This window comes from Dunckerocampus dactyliophorus, chromosome 1 (assembly GCF_027744805.1).
Source record: "Dunckerocampus dactyliophorus isolate RoL2022-P2 chromosome 1, RoL_Ddac_1.1, whole genome shotgun sequence".
In the NCBI taxonomy this organism is placed as follows: domain Eukaryota; kingdom Metazoa; phylum Chordata; class Actinopteri; order Syngnathiformes; family Syngnathidae; genus Dunckerocampus; species Dunckerocampus dactyliophorus.
The window spans coordinates 37,995,124-38,011,180 of record NC_072819.1 but is presented as its reverse complement, the minus strand read 5'-3'; the positions used below and the strand labels follow the sequence as shown (position 1 = coordinate 38,011,180).

Below are 16,057 nucleotides of genomic sequence, written 5' to 3'. Positions count from 1 at the left end.
GAAAGTCACTATCAGAAATATATTACAGTATATTGATACATTCATTCTTCATTCTATTAAACATGAGTTTATTTCTGCTTTTTCAATTTTTCTCTTTGTAGGATCAGACTGCAGAAAAACACACTGGTGGACAAAGCTATGACAGGTACTAATAAGGTTTTATTCTTAAGCTATATTTACTGGTCATAGGCCATATAATTTTGCCAAATCCATTTTCATGTCTGCACTATTGCATGTCTTATTGCATTTTTCTTCAATAAAAAAACAATAACTCACCTAAAATTAAAGCTGGTTGTTGGTAGTTAAGTTATAATAAAAACAATAATACTGACCTATAATTTTCTTTCTCCCTAAACAGTGTCAACTCTGATGCTACATCAGGCAAGGAGATGAGTGATGGTTATGAGGGGCCACATGGTGGTAAAGGGGAGGTGAAAGTCCGCAAACACCACCGCAGGTCAACACGCACTCGGTCTCGCCAGGAAAAGATTAGCAGGCCAAAGCTCAGCATGTTAAACGTGCGTTGCCAAACGTATCTTCCAAAAGTGCAATGTTTTGTCCTCCATTTCAACAGTATCAGCAGTGTGTTATCTGATTGCAGGTATGTAACACAGGGGACAAGATGGTGGAGTGCCAACTGGAAACGCACAATCATAAAATGGTCACGTTTAAATTTGACCTGGATGGAGATGCACCCGAAGAGATTGCTACATATATGGTATGTAGGAAAAACACTGCCACAAAAGTTAGGGATACGCATCATAATTACACATCAGCATATCAATTTTCGTATATTTAAGTATTTTTTAGGTACTGTATGTGGAATTATTAAATATTTTCTTCTCTCAAATTTGCCTGGGCCAGTGTTTGCATTGTTGTAGAAAAAACTTTTTTTTTTAATAACCTTCTCCTCAGGTGGAGAACGATTTTATCTTACCCTTAGAGAAAGAAGTGTTCATTGAACAGCTGAAGGACATCGTAGATAAGGCTGAGGACCTGTTGAGCGAAGACACTGAGGGTGAGAGGAACTCTGACCAAGCAAGCAGTCCTGCAAGTGATGGAGCTGGCACACTGGCAATGGAGGCGAGAGAGGATTATTTTTGCCATAATTCTAGTGAGAGTGCACAATCTGTTTCTAGTAACCCTCTCTATTTTTATTAGGGAATTAAGTCTTGTGTCCCAAGCACCCCACAGCAGGTCTACCAACAAAATGGTAAAGCAGTTTACCTCTTGGAACACACTGTATGTGTTTGCTCCAAAATAATTTACTGAGGTCTTACATAAATGTACACTTTCATGAGTCCTATATACTACTACATACTGAATACTGTAGTCTGGTATAGTATTCGAAATAATATTTTGAAATTCCAATTTTTGTTGGTTAAGTGGTGGGTGAGTCCCTTTGCCTGTGATGAATCTTAATCTTAAATTATTCCATTCTGTCCTTGGCAGTCCTTCACACTGGCAAGCGCTGGTTTATCATCTGCCCAGTTGCTGAAATGCCAATCCAAGACCAAGAGAAAACTCCTCCTCTCAACTCAGCAGACATGGGTATGTTTAGGACACTGGCCTGACACATACTGAACACTGAGAAATATTCATTCTCGCCTTGATGCTCATATGATATAGTTTAAAAAACATTTTCAATCTCAATAATTCATTCTACTGATTTTGGGAGATTATTTTTTATCATCTGTTATGGGTGTCACGAGACACCCAACTCACGAGTCGAGACGATGCACGAGATGAGACGAGATTTTAACATTACCATAATTTTAAGAAAAGTACAATGAACTTTTTTATTTAACTGAGTCACAAAACAGTGCAGGTGCATTTAGAAATGTTTATTGTCCCATAAATTGAGGCTCAAAGATTAAAAATTAGTCAACATTTTTTTAGGCCAAATAAACCGCTGTTATAACATACTCTAATAATAGTATAATAGTAATAATAATAAACAATAGTAATAGTACAGATGACTGTTTTTCTCTTATCTACTTGTCTCTGTCTATTTACATCAGGGCTGTCCAGCTGTACTTTGACATTTATAATGGAAAAAATATATATATAATAAAAAAACCATATACATACATTATACATGCATGCATTTAAAGACAAATATTTGTTATTTCTATCAACATTTTAGGTTTTTTAGTTATAGTATGCATTTTTGCTCTATTTTTCCACTTTTTTTTTTTGTAATTTCTGCAATGAGCCACATTCCTTGATTGGCCCTGCGGCACCCTTTGGACACCCATTTGTGTTTTGCCAGGAAGGCGTGGTGCAGCAAGGCAACGGAGGATTGTGTCCAAACTCTACTTTCGTGGCACTGTTTGTCAAGGGCTTTGTTGCATTCTGGAGTTTTTTTTTTTTTTTTTTTTTGGTTTTGTTTTTGTTTGGTTTTTTTACAGCTTTCAGACGTGCGTTTCTCGGTGTTACGGAAGGTGGAGCTCACGCTTACTCGCCTGCTCGGCAGATTCTTCACCTTTGTTGATGGCTTGTATCTGATTACCGAATAAATGCATGACGCAATAAACACTTATATGCGCAACCTTACTGGTAGAATACAGTGACTATGTTGCTAAATTGTCAACACGGATCTCTTCTATGTATGAGGTGCGTTATGAAACAGAACCGGTGAGTGCCGGTACTAGAAAGTTGGAGTTGACCCAAATGCAATGATTGTCAATAGAGCTGCTCTGAGATTAAAGATGCAGACAAGTCCAAACATCTACGTGGGTTGATCTGACAAATCTGAATTAAAATTTGATCAAATGTAGAATTACTACAGCTTCTCCTTGAACATCAACAAGTAGCAAGCAGCTGTGTAACTCAGATGGAAAAAAACAGCCACTCATCGCTCGCTGATGTTGACGCTGAAACACATAGGTTGGTTGGATTGCAAGGTGTGCCTAAAACACTTATAATAATTAAATCCCAGCCATTTTTCAAACTCCTTCAGTACTGGCCATTTTAGACTATTTTGACTGATCTTTCAAGGCACACAGAATATTGTGTTCTATGGCTATATAAAAATGGAACCTACCAAAAGAAAGATTAGACTTCCGTCTTTCATCAGGAAAAAAAAGGTTTGTTTCTACCTTTTTCTGTTCTTTTGTAATCAGCAGTAGAACATGGGCAAGGTTCAGGAAAATATCAGCTGCCGACTAGAAAAAGGAGAAAACAAGCTTTTTGTGAAAATATACATTTCAAGCACAACTTTCACTTTGACTCAAATATTTTTTGCTTTTATGACTGCTCAAATATCTAAACAACTATACTACAACATAAACAATACAAAAAATTGTTTTTTGTAAACGTCAAAATAGCAATTTACAAATATAACACCATGAAATATGTACAATTTTCACATTTGTACATGAACTATGTGTGTGCGTGCATGCCTTAAACTTTACCTACAATGCGTAACCTTCTGCACACTACACTAATCCACACGCTCTGACTTGCTCTTCCTGTCATGTGTTTGTCTTGTCCTTCTCCTGGTCCCTGCCAAGCTCTTATCAAACCTAGTGGCTGTGTTTATGGCATTTAAATTGCTATGACGCATAATACATTGGTGGGGAGTTGCATTATCACCTACATCAGCCTCTCGCGCAAAAAAAACGTAAAACACGTATAAATACGATGTTGGGATTGGGCCTTTGGGTTTATAAAAACGTATATCTACGTCTTTAGTATTGAATGAGTTAGTGTGCGCGTCCAATAATGCCTTGCACACTGACACTTCCATATTACTATATTATCATTTATAGTATCGATGCCATAGTTGAGTCTCGCTTGGATTCTGGCTGCCCTGTTGTCACGCTACAGCTTTTCTCCGAACGAGAAATCTCGTCACGTTTTAATCTCGTGAGATCTCGTCATCGGTTCTACAAATTGAAGCAATGTGTGCTCTATTGTTCTTCCTGTTAGAGGACAGATGCGGCAATTTTGTGTTTCTTCTGGGGAGGTCAGTTATATAATAGAGAGCCTCTGCAGTGGTTCATGGCAATAAAGAAGACAAGCTTTATACTCTAGCTGAGAGAGCTTTATGGGTGAAGACAAGAAATGATGTAATACTGACGAGCACAAAGGATTCAGTTCCACTTTTCTATGGCCTTAACTGCTCCCAATCTTTTCAGTTCTTGATTAACTGTTGGTTTTTACATTTTACAGAATCTGGAAAGTCTGCCACACTGTCTGGAAAACCGATCAGCAACACACCTCCATGTTCTACTGCTCATAAGTCTTTATCTTCACAAGGCCCTCTGTCCACGTCAGTGCAGCTTCAAGACCAAAACACTGGCGTAGCCCAAGTCCTTCCGCCAGAGTCCACTGCCATTAAAACAAAACCCAGTGCTGTGGCTGTTAGCCAAAGTGACACCCTTCCTGTTGATGAACCTTGCATCTCTGCTGTGTCTATAGTAACTGACATCCCATGCTGTGCTTTTGTGCCACCAGTCTCTCCGGATGTGACTGCTATTGATAAAGTAGCTGTTTTGGCCACACACACTGGTCATGGCAATCAGTCCAGTCCTACTGGTGACCTACCCTTACAGCTGACCACTCATCAGTCTGTGGTCCTCCAGCAACCCTATCCCACACCCATAGCACCGGCGTCAGTCACCTCCCAACCCCAGAGTCCAGCGCATCAGGTTGGCTCATTAGGCCATCCACAGCCAGCAGGTGCGGGGCCTGGAGAGTCAGACAGTGAGGGACCACGCCGGGTGGAGTTTGTTGATCGCACCATTAAGACTTTGGATGAGAAGCTGAGGAACCTATTGTACCAGGAACACGCTCCCTCCCAGCCTTCTAGTGCGCTGTCTGACCCTCATACTTCCAGCACAGAAGCGATCAGCTCAACATCTGTCTCAGATGGCCAGAGCAGTGAGGGGTCACTTGCCAAGAAACAGGGGGAACCATTGGTAAACACTGAAATTGTGAGTGTGTTAGGGGCTATCCACACAGAAACGTTTTCAGGTCAAAATGGCAAAGTATTTTATTGTTTTAGCCTCTCATCCACAGAAATGCCGTTCTGGATGCCCTGAAACATTTTTTTTTTTAAACGGCCTCCGGAGTGGGAAAATCTGAAAACACCGGCTTCTTGTTTTTGTGTAGATGGCCGAACTGCTGTTTTTCAGAAACGATGATGTCATCGATCTGTCGCCATCATGTGACCAGACGTGAGCTTTGTCGACAAACCAACATATCTGAATATTTTGACAGACATGACTCACCCCAGTCAACATTCTCTGGGTATTTTGGTGTCTCGTAGAAGTAATTCCACTTCGTCGTAAGTCTAGATGACCATATTATTCCAGTACTCAGGTCTCGCACTGGCTACCTGTCGCTCAGAGAATAGACTTTAAAACAGCTCTGCTTGTGTACTGTACACGTTTTTCATGAGGGAATGTCCGATAGTATCGGCCACCAATAATTATCGACTCGATATTGGCATAAAAATGTGATATGATATGATATGTGATATCTGCTAAAAAAAAAAAAAAAAATTATCCCAGGAACGTTCCCGTGTGGACAGGGCCCTAGTGTACATATGGGCATTTTTTTGTGTGATTTATGTATGAGTATGATGGCATTACAGACTTGTGGAATGATTGGTTTGTCTACTGCAAGGGGACACTTTTTGACTTTCTTTGGGCTTACATGTACATCTGTGTTTCTCTTAGCCTCAGATTCCTGAAAGCCCAGACTGTGTGGGTGCACAAAGTGACTCCGTTTTGGCAGGTAGGTCATGAATGTTTTGTGTAATAGGTTTATGTCTCAATGTTGTTACAATGTATTGTTTCTTTCTACTTCTGTAGCTTCTAATTCAAACAGAAGAGATGTGGCTGTGAGTTCTGGTCCATATAACTTCAAAAGCTGTTTTGAAGTAAGAATTCATTTATCTCAACTCTCTTGATGAGTACAGTATATCTGCTCATTTATAATGCAGCGTTATGTTTGGTTGAACCTTTCATTAGCTCAACATGTTCATTGACAATGTACTGATGGTTTGGAATTTTTTTTCTTCCAGGTAAGACCCACATCACCAAATGTAATTTGCCATGTGGAAAAAAGCAAGACTAGCAGCAGCACCTGCTTCTCCCCAACGCACTCTAGTGGTGCTCAAAGGTCCCACAGCCATGGACCAGATAGAAATAACAAAGACTATGTTAGTGCCGGAAGATCCTCTTTGACAGCTGCAACCGATAAAAGTACTAGTGCTTCCAGACCCCAAATTAGTAACCGCTTCTCTGCCCCACCAAACCTCTTCCAGGCTACACCGGTGTCCAGCACTGATGTCACACCGCAACATATACCACGGGCCATGACCATAGGCACCCCAACCCATCATCACTACCACCACTCGTCACACCTCTGCTCTGATTCTGCAGATGAGGACAGTAGCAGCAGCAAAGCTCCTCCCGTAGCCCATGTTAAAACCCCAGCTCATGCTTTTTCCGAGCACAATGGAAGTGACCTCATGAAGAGGGCGGTAGCCTTTCTGAAACGCTCTGGTCGGAGCAAAAGCGAGCTGAGTACTGAATCACCGAGCCGACAGCCACTGGAAATGAATGGTCACGCTCCTTCACCTTCTACAGGACATGCCCATTCATCCTACATGAGTAGCGACAATGACTCTGAGTTTGAGGATGCCGACGTGAGGAAAGAACTACAGAAGCTGAGAGAAAAGTAAAGTAACTGACACACACAAGCACTCACCCACAGCAACATCAATGTAGTCAATGTTCTTGGTACATACGACAGAACAGAAAAGCTAATAATCTGGGTTGTCAAGATGCAAGCCCATGTCTGATTGCATCACAATAGAAACTGTATGTGAAATTTTGACACCTGTTATTTCTGTCATATGGAAATATGGTGAATTCATATCAAACTGTTTTTACATTTTAGACACATGAAAGAGATCTCGGAACTGCAAGCGTTTCAGAGAAGTGAAATTGAACGTCTGTACAAAGAGCTGGGAAAATCTCTGCCCCCCAATGTTGGCCTACTTCATGCTGCTCCTCCCAGTGGACGAAGACGAAGAGCCAGTAAACACAAACTAAAGCCTGGAAAATTGCTCAATCCAATGGTGCAGCAGCTCAAAAGCAATCTCACCAACACCACCACCACAGTGGAGAGAAAAGGTGTGTGGGTTTAGCAGTGATGATACGTGGGTCCATGTGATGATTCATGTGCATTGCATTGGCATCAGGTTCAGAGATAACACAATCATGTTACCCAGTAATTTTTATGTCGCACACTTTTGTCATCAGTTTATTTTTTTGCATCAAGGTGAAAGTACTGGCAGTTCGTCTGGGTCCCCCGCTAAAAGTTCGATTCTGTCTGACGGTTCTGCACACTCCAGTGGCAGCTCCAGCTCTGGCAAACTGCGCAGCAGAGTCCCAGAGCAGGTCCACACGCAGCAACCCTGTTCTTTGAAAGGCTCTTTCTCCTCGGACAACATTTGCACTGGGCAACACATTGACGGGATGACAAACTTGGCAAGTCAAGGTACACATTATAGGAGCATATGTGATGTCTACAGAAAATATTACATACTGTAGAGGGAAAGGCTTCTTGAGACGTCATCTGTACTTCTGTGAAGAAGGTGTCGGACGTTTCGCTCCTCATCCAAAGAGCTTTGTCAGCAAACTAATAAGTGCTGGTAGCCTAGGCCTTAAATACAGTAAGAGTGGGCGGAATTGGTGTGCCAACACCCTCCTCCTATTGGTTCCTTACACTAAGCCTGGGAGGAGTTGTGGTCTAATCCTCTCCTGCCATTAGCACCTCCGATAAAAGGGAAGTGTCACTCCCTGAGTTGGGTGTGAACGACTCTGATACTGGCTCGTTAGCATCTATTGTTCTGGCTCGGCCCTGGCTCCACCTCATTTGCAAGACTAAGAGCTGTGGGTTTTGGTCTCAGTAACCTGCTGAACACAGGGTCCAAATTAAACCTCAAACCACCATTCCGATTCAATGATGGGTTCTGTTGTTTGACAAAAATAGCTTCCTTTACACCTCTTTCCCTCGATGGACAACTCCTGTACGACTGAGAGCCTACACAGATTACATACTGTATAACTACAGTATAACTTTACATATGCAACATCTGCAGAACACTGAGCAATATTAAAGAGCTTTAGCGTTGTCTATACCAGGACCACATGTTATGAGGAGGAGCATCTAAGGAGGACTTGATTCAGAGCTGGCCCTACCCAACTGGCGCTCAGGCGAGATTACGCATTGCGCTCCGCTCCATCAGCAATTTACATACGCCTACATAAGAACTCGAGTAGCATTGTATTTAATTTATGAGATAACATGTCACCCAATTTACATGCTTAACAAATCACAAATTAAAAAAAAAAAGAAATCCAATATAGATACCCTTACCTCAAAATAAAAATCCTGTAAATAAATAATAATAATAATACTGTATAATACTAGTACATTCTAAGTACCACAATCAACATCAAGCAATTTAAATACCCACAGCTTGTAAAGAATAACTTGAACACTTAAGACTCATTTACTATGCAAAAAATAAATAAAAACTTTTTTTAACACTAAAAGTTAATAGTAATAACTAGTTTTAATATACAGTAATGATATTGAAGGTTACATTTTACTTGATTATGTGGCGCCGTTAGCATTTGCCTATATTGCCTACTGGGCCAGCCGGTTCTGACTTGACTTAAAGAAGTTCAGACATGTTCACTGCTTCACATGGAAGCACAGTAAAGTATGAATTCTTTATATGACAGAGCTTATTGATTGCGCATGAGAGAAAATGTGGTTAGTTAAGTTGAAAGTGTGTCGACCCTTGTTTGCATGTGGTAACTAAATTGAGGTTTTGCATGCATCCCATAATATAACGTCTACACACTGATGTCATTTGATAAATTGGGGCACTTCAACATGTTTCACAAAGCGTTTTGAACTTATGTGTGTTCCTGGGAAAAGTAGGCTGTATGAATTTCTTGTATATAGTTGTGCCACAAAGGACATCACTCAGGCTAGTAGTTGTCGTTTCCATTCATCACTATTGTTTATTCCTTGTCGGCAGCATTTGCAAGTGCTTTTAATTGTGGGGGTTTCTCATCTCTTATCTTTGTGCCCTTTTTTTCAAAGTGTCACTCTTGTTTCTTCTCTTCTCTCTTCTTCCCTCCTATATTCATTTTTACAGGCTGGACGGTTTACCACCAAACATCAGAGAGAGTCACCTATAAATCTAGTAGCAAACCACGCACTAGATTCCTCAGTGGACCTGTGTCTCTGTCCATCTGTTTGTATTTGTTCCTTTCTATTTTCTCGCTCTGTCATTGTCATAATCTTTATTTAACATGACTCACTGTCAACCAGGTGTCTTTTAACATAGTTAAATTATCTTCATTGCTATTGCCAGACCTTTATCAGACCTTTTAATCATATTGATGTTTATGTCTTTTACACCAGTAATGCACCAGAATCAAATTATTTTGCATAGATCACATTAGCTAAATATCCCAGAATTTATAGTCAGCCGCCAGAAAATGTTTCCTTTTCATTTTAAAGTAGTGGTCAAATAGGATTTTGATTTCCAGGGGCACTTTGAAACTTATTATTGATTAATTAATTTGATTTTAAAGTACATACAGTGGTGTGAAAGTGTTTGCCCCCTTCCTGATTTTTTGCACATTTGTCACAATTACATGTGTCAGATCATCGAAGAAATTAAAATATTCAGTCAATGACAACACAACTGAACACAAAATGCAGTTTTTAAATTAAACCTTTTATTATTAAGGGACAAAAGAAATCCAAACCTACATATCCCTTTGTGAAAAAGTGATTGCCCTCTGCCAGAGAGAAAGTAATTGAGATCTATGAGTCTGGAAAAGGTTATAAAGCCACTTTTTAAGATTTGGAACTCCAGCAAACCACAGTGAGAGCCATTATCCACAAATGGCGAAAACATGGAACAGTGGAGAACCTTCCCAGGAGTGGCTGGCCAGCGAAAATTACCCCCAGAGCGCAGCGACGACTCATCCAAGAGGTCACAAAAGACCCCACAACAACATCCAAAGTACTGCCAGCCTCACTTGCCTCAGTTAAGGTCAGTGTTCATGACTCCACCAGACATTGGGCAAAAACGGCCTGCATGGCAGAGCTCCCAAACAAAAACCACTGCTAAACAAAAAGAACATTAACTTTGCCAGAAAACATCTTGATGATCCCCAAGACCTTTGGGAAAATACTCTGATGAGACAAAAGTTAGACTTTTTTGTCCCATTACATCTGGCGTTAAAGTAATGCCGCATTTAAGAAAATATGGTGGCGGTAGTGGGTTGGTCTGGGGCTGTTTTGCTGCTTCAGGATCTGGAGGACTTGCTGTGATAAATGGAACCATGAATGCTGCTGTCTACCAAAATATCCTGAAGTAGAATCTCCAGCCATCTGTTTGTGACCTCAAGCTGAAATGAAATTGGGGACTACAGCAGGACAGTGATCCAAAACACACCAGCAAGTCTACCTCTGAATGGCTGAAGAAAAACAAAATGAAGACTTTGTAGTGGCCTAGTCAAAGTCCTGACCTGAATCCTATTGAGATGCTGTGGCATAACCTTAAAAAGGCGGTTCATGCTTGAAAACCCTCCAATGTGGCTGAATTACAACAATTCTGCAAAGATGAGTGGGCCAAAATTCCTCCACAGCTCTGTAAGAGACTCATTGCAAGTTATCACAAACGCTTGATTGCAGTTGTTGCTGCTAAGGGTGGCCCAACCAGTTATTAGGTTTTAGTGGCAATCACTTTTTCACACAGGGCCATGTAGGTTTGGATTTTTTTCTCCCTTAATATGAACAAGTTTCATTTAAAAAATGAATTTTGTCTTCAGTTGTGTTGTCATTGACTAATATTGAGATTTCTTTGATGACCTGAAACATTCAAGTGTGACAAATATGCAAAAAAAAAAAGACATAACAAAGAAGGCAAACACTTTTTCACACCACTGTATTACTGTTTTAGTCCTATTTCACATGCTTAAAACTACATCAAAATGCGTAATCTATCATGATTGTTTTGACCGCTCCCCCCTCCCGTCTCATGCAATGAGAATGTTACTGAAAAAGGACAATTGCTGTTTTGAGTAAAGTTTAAATATTTAGCTGTTGCCAAGTCAGGCTAGTTCTAATACATCATAGCATATGATAGCAATCTCTCTGCACCATGCAAATACTCTCCGTCAGGGTTGTGAGAATTATATTTGGTTACATTGCAACAATATGATAGAATTTCCAGTCACTATGTGTGTCCAGCGATGATGATGATGATTTAGCGCTATTCTTCTACAGTATAATACTAAAAGGTTTGAGAGAAATAATAGTTCACTTGCCTAAAATCTTTCTGCGCTCGGATTCATTGCTAATAGAAACATAGTATAGTTGATTTTAGTGTACATATTCAATTCATTATTCCATGCCCAGATAATCCAGTTGTAAATGATAGCATAAAGAATGAAAAGGAAACGTTTCTAGGATGTGCAAATCTTTGTGTGGCCACAAAATCCCAGGCTGGTAGTAATTATTGTTAGCTATTACCTTTTCCAGTCATTTACTTTTCACACAACCACAGTCACGTTCATCACCATACTTTTTCTGAGTATAGCATCCATCCTCATACCTAAGGATGCTTCATGCAGTGCTTCTGGCTTAAAAAAAAAAAAAAGTAACCCAACAAACACAGTGCAGCTAGATCTCTCCAAACATGGGGCTTTGGTTCTATTTTTTAACAAACGAGATTGCGTGTGTGTGTGTGTGTGTGTGTATTTGTGAGCAAAAGATCGACACAATCTTTATCTTCGCTTTTATTCGTTATGGACTTCCTTTCACTTTTAATTTGAATTATATAACATCCCCCAGTTCAGTCATCATGTGAACACTAACACAAAGCTCAGCCCTCCCCTTTGCTGTGTTAGAAGAGAACCCTCTCTGTCCCTCATGTTTGGACGGAGAAGATGTGCATGATGCAGGCGCCAAGCAGGGCACTGTGGGAGACTTGCACCGCCAAACGAAGGGCTGTATCATCAGTATCACTTTGTTTCTTCTTTTTTTCTCTTAATTTACTTGCATGTTTTTACCTTGAGTTCAAAGTAGTTATCCGTGTGCTCTTTCATTTTGAAATTTGATTGATTTTGGTTGAAGAGGCATTGTCACACTGACAAAGAAATTGTTTTGAATTCAGGCTCACCAAGGCTCCAGTCTTCCTTTCTGAGAGAACACTGATATTTTTTCTTCTGAGCACAAAGTGTCCAACACGGCCCTCTTACATAGGGAAATACAGACAATAGTGAACACGTTTTACATTATTTATCCAAAAGACCACTTTGATTTGTAAGTTGCCCGCCAAAATGTAGCTAATGCAAATAAAAAACAAAAAACACACTTCCGCCCTTCCCTCCAGTCTTACAAATTTAAAAACACCTTTCCTTCCTTTGCTCTTTCTCTTTCTCCCACTGATTGTTTTCATAGCTGAATGTGCTGTTGAAGCAGCTTGTCCACATTTATGCCCTGTGCGGTGTCTTTGGCCTAACTGTTTGTGTCTTGTGCTGTTTTACCTCTTTATAGGGTCCACTCTGAAACGACTTTGTCTAGGCAAAGAGCGCAGTAGTAGTAACTATCTTATTTACTTTCTTATAGTCTTTCCGTCTTCATTTGTTATTTTGTGCACTTGTGTTTCTCTTTATTTCTCAGCACTTCAAAATGTGATAGTAGTTGGTGCTCTCCAGATGGTTCATTTGACAGATGTTATTTGTTTTGCATGACTGTGTTTCTAATTCTAATTTGTCATTGCTTGCATATCAGACATTTTATACTAACTTGTCGCAGTCATATTGTAATCCTTTGGCTGATATGTTGGCAAATTGTATCACTGTGAATTGGCTATAAGTCCAATTTAATTTCATTTTGGTCCTGATTAAATCTCCCTCAAATTGTGCCATACATCAGCCAGATGATTGATCTTTAGGTTTTCAACCGAGCAGATTTAGCAGACCTTTTTTTGTCTTTTCAGGGTCCTCTTTCAGTGCTGCCACAGTTCCAACACAGCCGTCACACGCCTCGGCCACAACATCACCATCTCCTCAGTCAATCGGTCGGCTTGCTCAGGTCCAGACTAACAACAGCAACAATAAGAGAAACACGTTTACAGACGACTTGCACAAATTGGTAGATGACTGGGCAAAGGAGACTATAGCGGCGTCCCATCAGCCATCCCCTTCCTTGAACCAGATCAAACAACAGAGGCGCTTACAAGACCTGAAAGGCAAAGCTGTGTCCATGGGAGCAGCTAAATATAAGGTATTTGGAATTGGGGTGTGTCATTTAATACAATGTTTAGTCACTGGTTCATGATCTATCGTGTCGAAAAATTCATTTCTAGATGAAATGCCATCCTGGTCCCAGCAGGTTGCCTCTCGCCTTCCCCCTGACAACTGCTGTGCACCCAAGTACCACAACAAGCCAAGGTCTCAATTCTCCTCTAGCGTTGCCCCCTGGGTACTTTTTGCCAGCATGCTCGTATGATGGGGCGGTTCCTGGTCCTCGTTACACTCAGCAATGGCCTGGCGTGCCAGGCTCTGTTGTTTCACTGAGCCCCTTTGCCACCACAGCAAAACCTGGAATCCAAGCCTCCCCTCTGGAGATGTGCAACACTGAGAATGGCCTCTGTCCAAAATTTACCAGGACTACCTAAAACCTGCAGTTGTTGTGAATGGATAGTCCACTTGTATTTTTGCTGAGTCACCACAGCTGCACATGCACTTATTATGAGCTTGTAGGTAAGGAAAGGAAGTTTGATATTCTGATATTCTTTATTTTGGTTTAAGATTGTGTGCGTACGTTATGTATGAAGACTAATGCTCACCAACTGAAATCTGGTCATTTGTCTTATATTACAACATTTTCAGCATTACTGCACTTTTATTTGTTTAGACTAAACACAAATGTACACTTTAAACACTACTTTGGATTTCAAATACTAGTTGGGCCCTAACAAATCATTTACCCGAACAACAGTATTATCATTGATGGAATGTAGTGCCTTGAACATTTTCTTCTGTGAAACAGCTTGTCTGCATACACGTCTCTTTTTTCTTTTTCTTTTTTTTTTTTGATGCGTCGCTTGAGTCGTCTTTTTTTTTTTTTATGCCTCACGGACGTCTTTTTGGTTTAATTATGCCATTGTAGCACTGCACTATTAACACATGCTCATATTCTCATAATAAAATTAACTTTTTTTTTTTTTTACTTTCCAAAATGCACTGTTGCCTTGTAAAGGAAAATGGTTCATTTGTTACTAATGACAGAAGAAAGATGAATTACGCCAGCAGATGAAACCCCCTCTTTCAGGTCAAATGGTTCTGTTGGACACAGCACAAGATTAGGAAGTGTTGTAGCCTTGTGTTGTGAGAGAAGGCAGTGTCCAGAGCCATAAATGATGTACATAGTTCTTTCTAAGTAACTGCCTCTGGTTAAGTTGTGGTCAGAATGTAGCAATTAATATGTGAAGGCTTGAGGCTTTAAAGTGCAATTTAATCTTTTCACAAAGCTTTGATTGTGGCATTGCCACAAGCCTTATCTAATGTGCATAACTGGAGTAGTAAGCGAAATGCTGGAATGAAGTATTAACATGAAACTCTCAATTCCGTACTGCTAAATGTATCTAGTACCCAGCGTCACGTGTAGTGTGCAATCACCAGTTAACTGGACGTTTTTAAGTTATTTGATTTTTGATGCTGCTATTGTGTGAGGGATACCACTGAACACTGAAGCCTTTTATTGCCGTTAGATGGTACTAAAAACAAAGTCCTTAAATTGAAATCACAAGGGACAATTGCCTTTGACGTTTTGTTAGTTGGTTTCAGTTGCAGGCTGCACAGTGGCCTAGTGCTTAGCATGTTAGCCACACAGTCAGGAGATCGGGAAACTCTGGGCGTGATTCTCCGTTTGGCATCTCTGTGTGGAGTTTGCATGTTCTCCCCGTCGTGCGTGGGCTTTCTCCGGGTACACCGGTTGCCTCCCACATTCCAAAAATATGCATGTTAGGTTAATTGGTGACTCTAAATTGCCCATGGGGATGAATGTGAGTGTGAATGGTTTGTTTATACAGTATGTGCCCTGCGATCGGCTGGCGAAAATGGATGGAAGGGTTTCAGTTGCATAAAGCATTTTTCAATTTTCAGATATTGCAAGTTTGAAATGACAGCTAATAAGGGAGATTTGCACAACATGTAGAGTCCCATAATTGTATTTTATGTTGATGTATTTTCTTGAGTGTATGCAGTGGCTTTCACTGTCTGTAATCTCTTTAAGTCACCAAAGTGTGGTCAGCATTTGATTTTTGACAAAACCGAGAGCAAGCAGTTAATTTATTGTGGCATCACATTTCCACAACACACGAAAGGTTTCAGGACCCTGGTCCTTCCAAGCTGTGAATTGTACAGGTTTGTGTTAAGTGTAAACTGTATATTTTGTGTATGCATTGTGGAGAGGTTGGTTTGATGTATAGTATACCATCAATTCAGTTTGAATTGAACTTTTTATAGTACATTATGCAGAATCCTCTGCTTTGGGGAAATTATTCCAGTTGTAAGAGATTTCTGTTCTCTGGCATTTGTATCTGGTGTTTTGTTGTTTTGAGAAGAGTAAGGGTACTTATTGTTGACCAATTCATTTGGTGGCAGAGATCAAAAGGCTGAAGTGCCAGTTCTGACTTTTTTCCTTCCTGCATGTCTCTGACCAACATTCCCTTGCAGTGACTATGCTCAGATTGTGGAGAAACTTGTATTGAAAGTGAGTGGGATTGCTTCGCCTGCCACTTTCCCTACTGCATCACTCACCCTGCTGCACTGTATGACTGTGTGAGAGATAAATAAATATTATTTTCAGTCTGATCTTCAGGTTTCATTATTTTCATTTTAAATCTATGTCTCCCGAACACATTCATATTTTGACATTTATGTAAGACAAAAAAAGCACCGATTCCTTAAAAATAAGCGAGACGCCGAATTGT

The 16,057-nt window shown here is 40.3% G+C and overlaps 1 protein-coding gene across 1 annotated transcript in view; it reads left to right on the top strand.

The window, feature by feature from the left end:
• Window positions 1–15,938, top strand: part of LOC129185081 (serine/threonine-protein kinase WNK2) — a 39,935-nt gene extending 23,997 nt beyond the window's left edge. The window contains exons 15-30 of the mRNA XM_054781768.1: window positions 102–145; window positions 359–518; window positions 602–718; window positions 916–1,083; window positions 1,162–1,213; window positions 1,453–1,551; window positions 4,177–4,940; window positions 5,688–5,745; window positions 5,823–5,890; window positions 6,035–6,693; window positions 6,916–7,151; window positions 7,300–7,518; window positions 9,194–9,292; window positions 12,613–12,657; window positions 13,058–13,344; window positions 13,427–15,938. Of these exons, the coding sequence (XP_054637743.1) occupies window positions 102–145; window positions 359–518; window positions 602–718; window positions 916–1,083; window positions 1,162–1,213; window positions 1,453–1,551; window positions 4,177–4,940; window positions 5,688–5,745; window positions 5,823–5,890; window positions 6,035–6,693; window positions 6,916–7,151; window positions 7,300–7,518; window positions 9,194–9,292; window positions 12,613–12,657; window positions 13,058–13,344; window positions 13,427–13,738 (3,387 nt within the window). The 3' untranslated portion in view covers window positions 13,739–15,938. The remainder of the gene's footprint in view (window positions 1–101; window positions 146–358; window positions 519–601; window positions 719–915; window positions 1,084–1,161; window positions 1,214–1,452; window positions 1,552–4,176; window positions 4,941–5,687; window positions 5,746–5,822; window positions 5,891–6,034; window positions 6,694–6,915; window positions 7,152–7,299; window positions 7,519–9,193; window positions 9,293–12,612; window positions 12,658–13,057; window positions 13,345–13,426) is intronic.
• The last annotated feature ends 119 nt before the right edge of the window (window positions 15,939–16,057 follow it).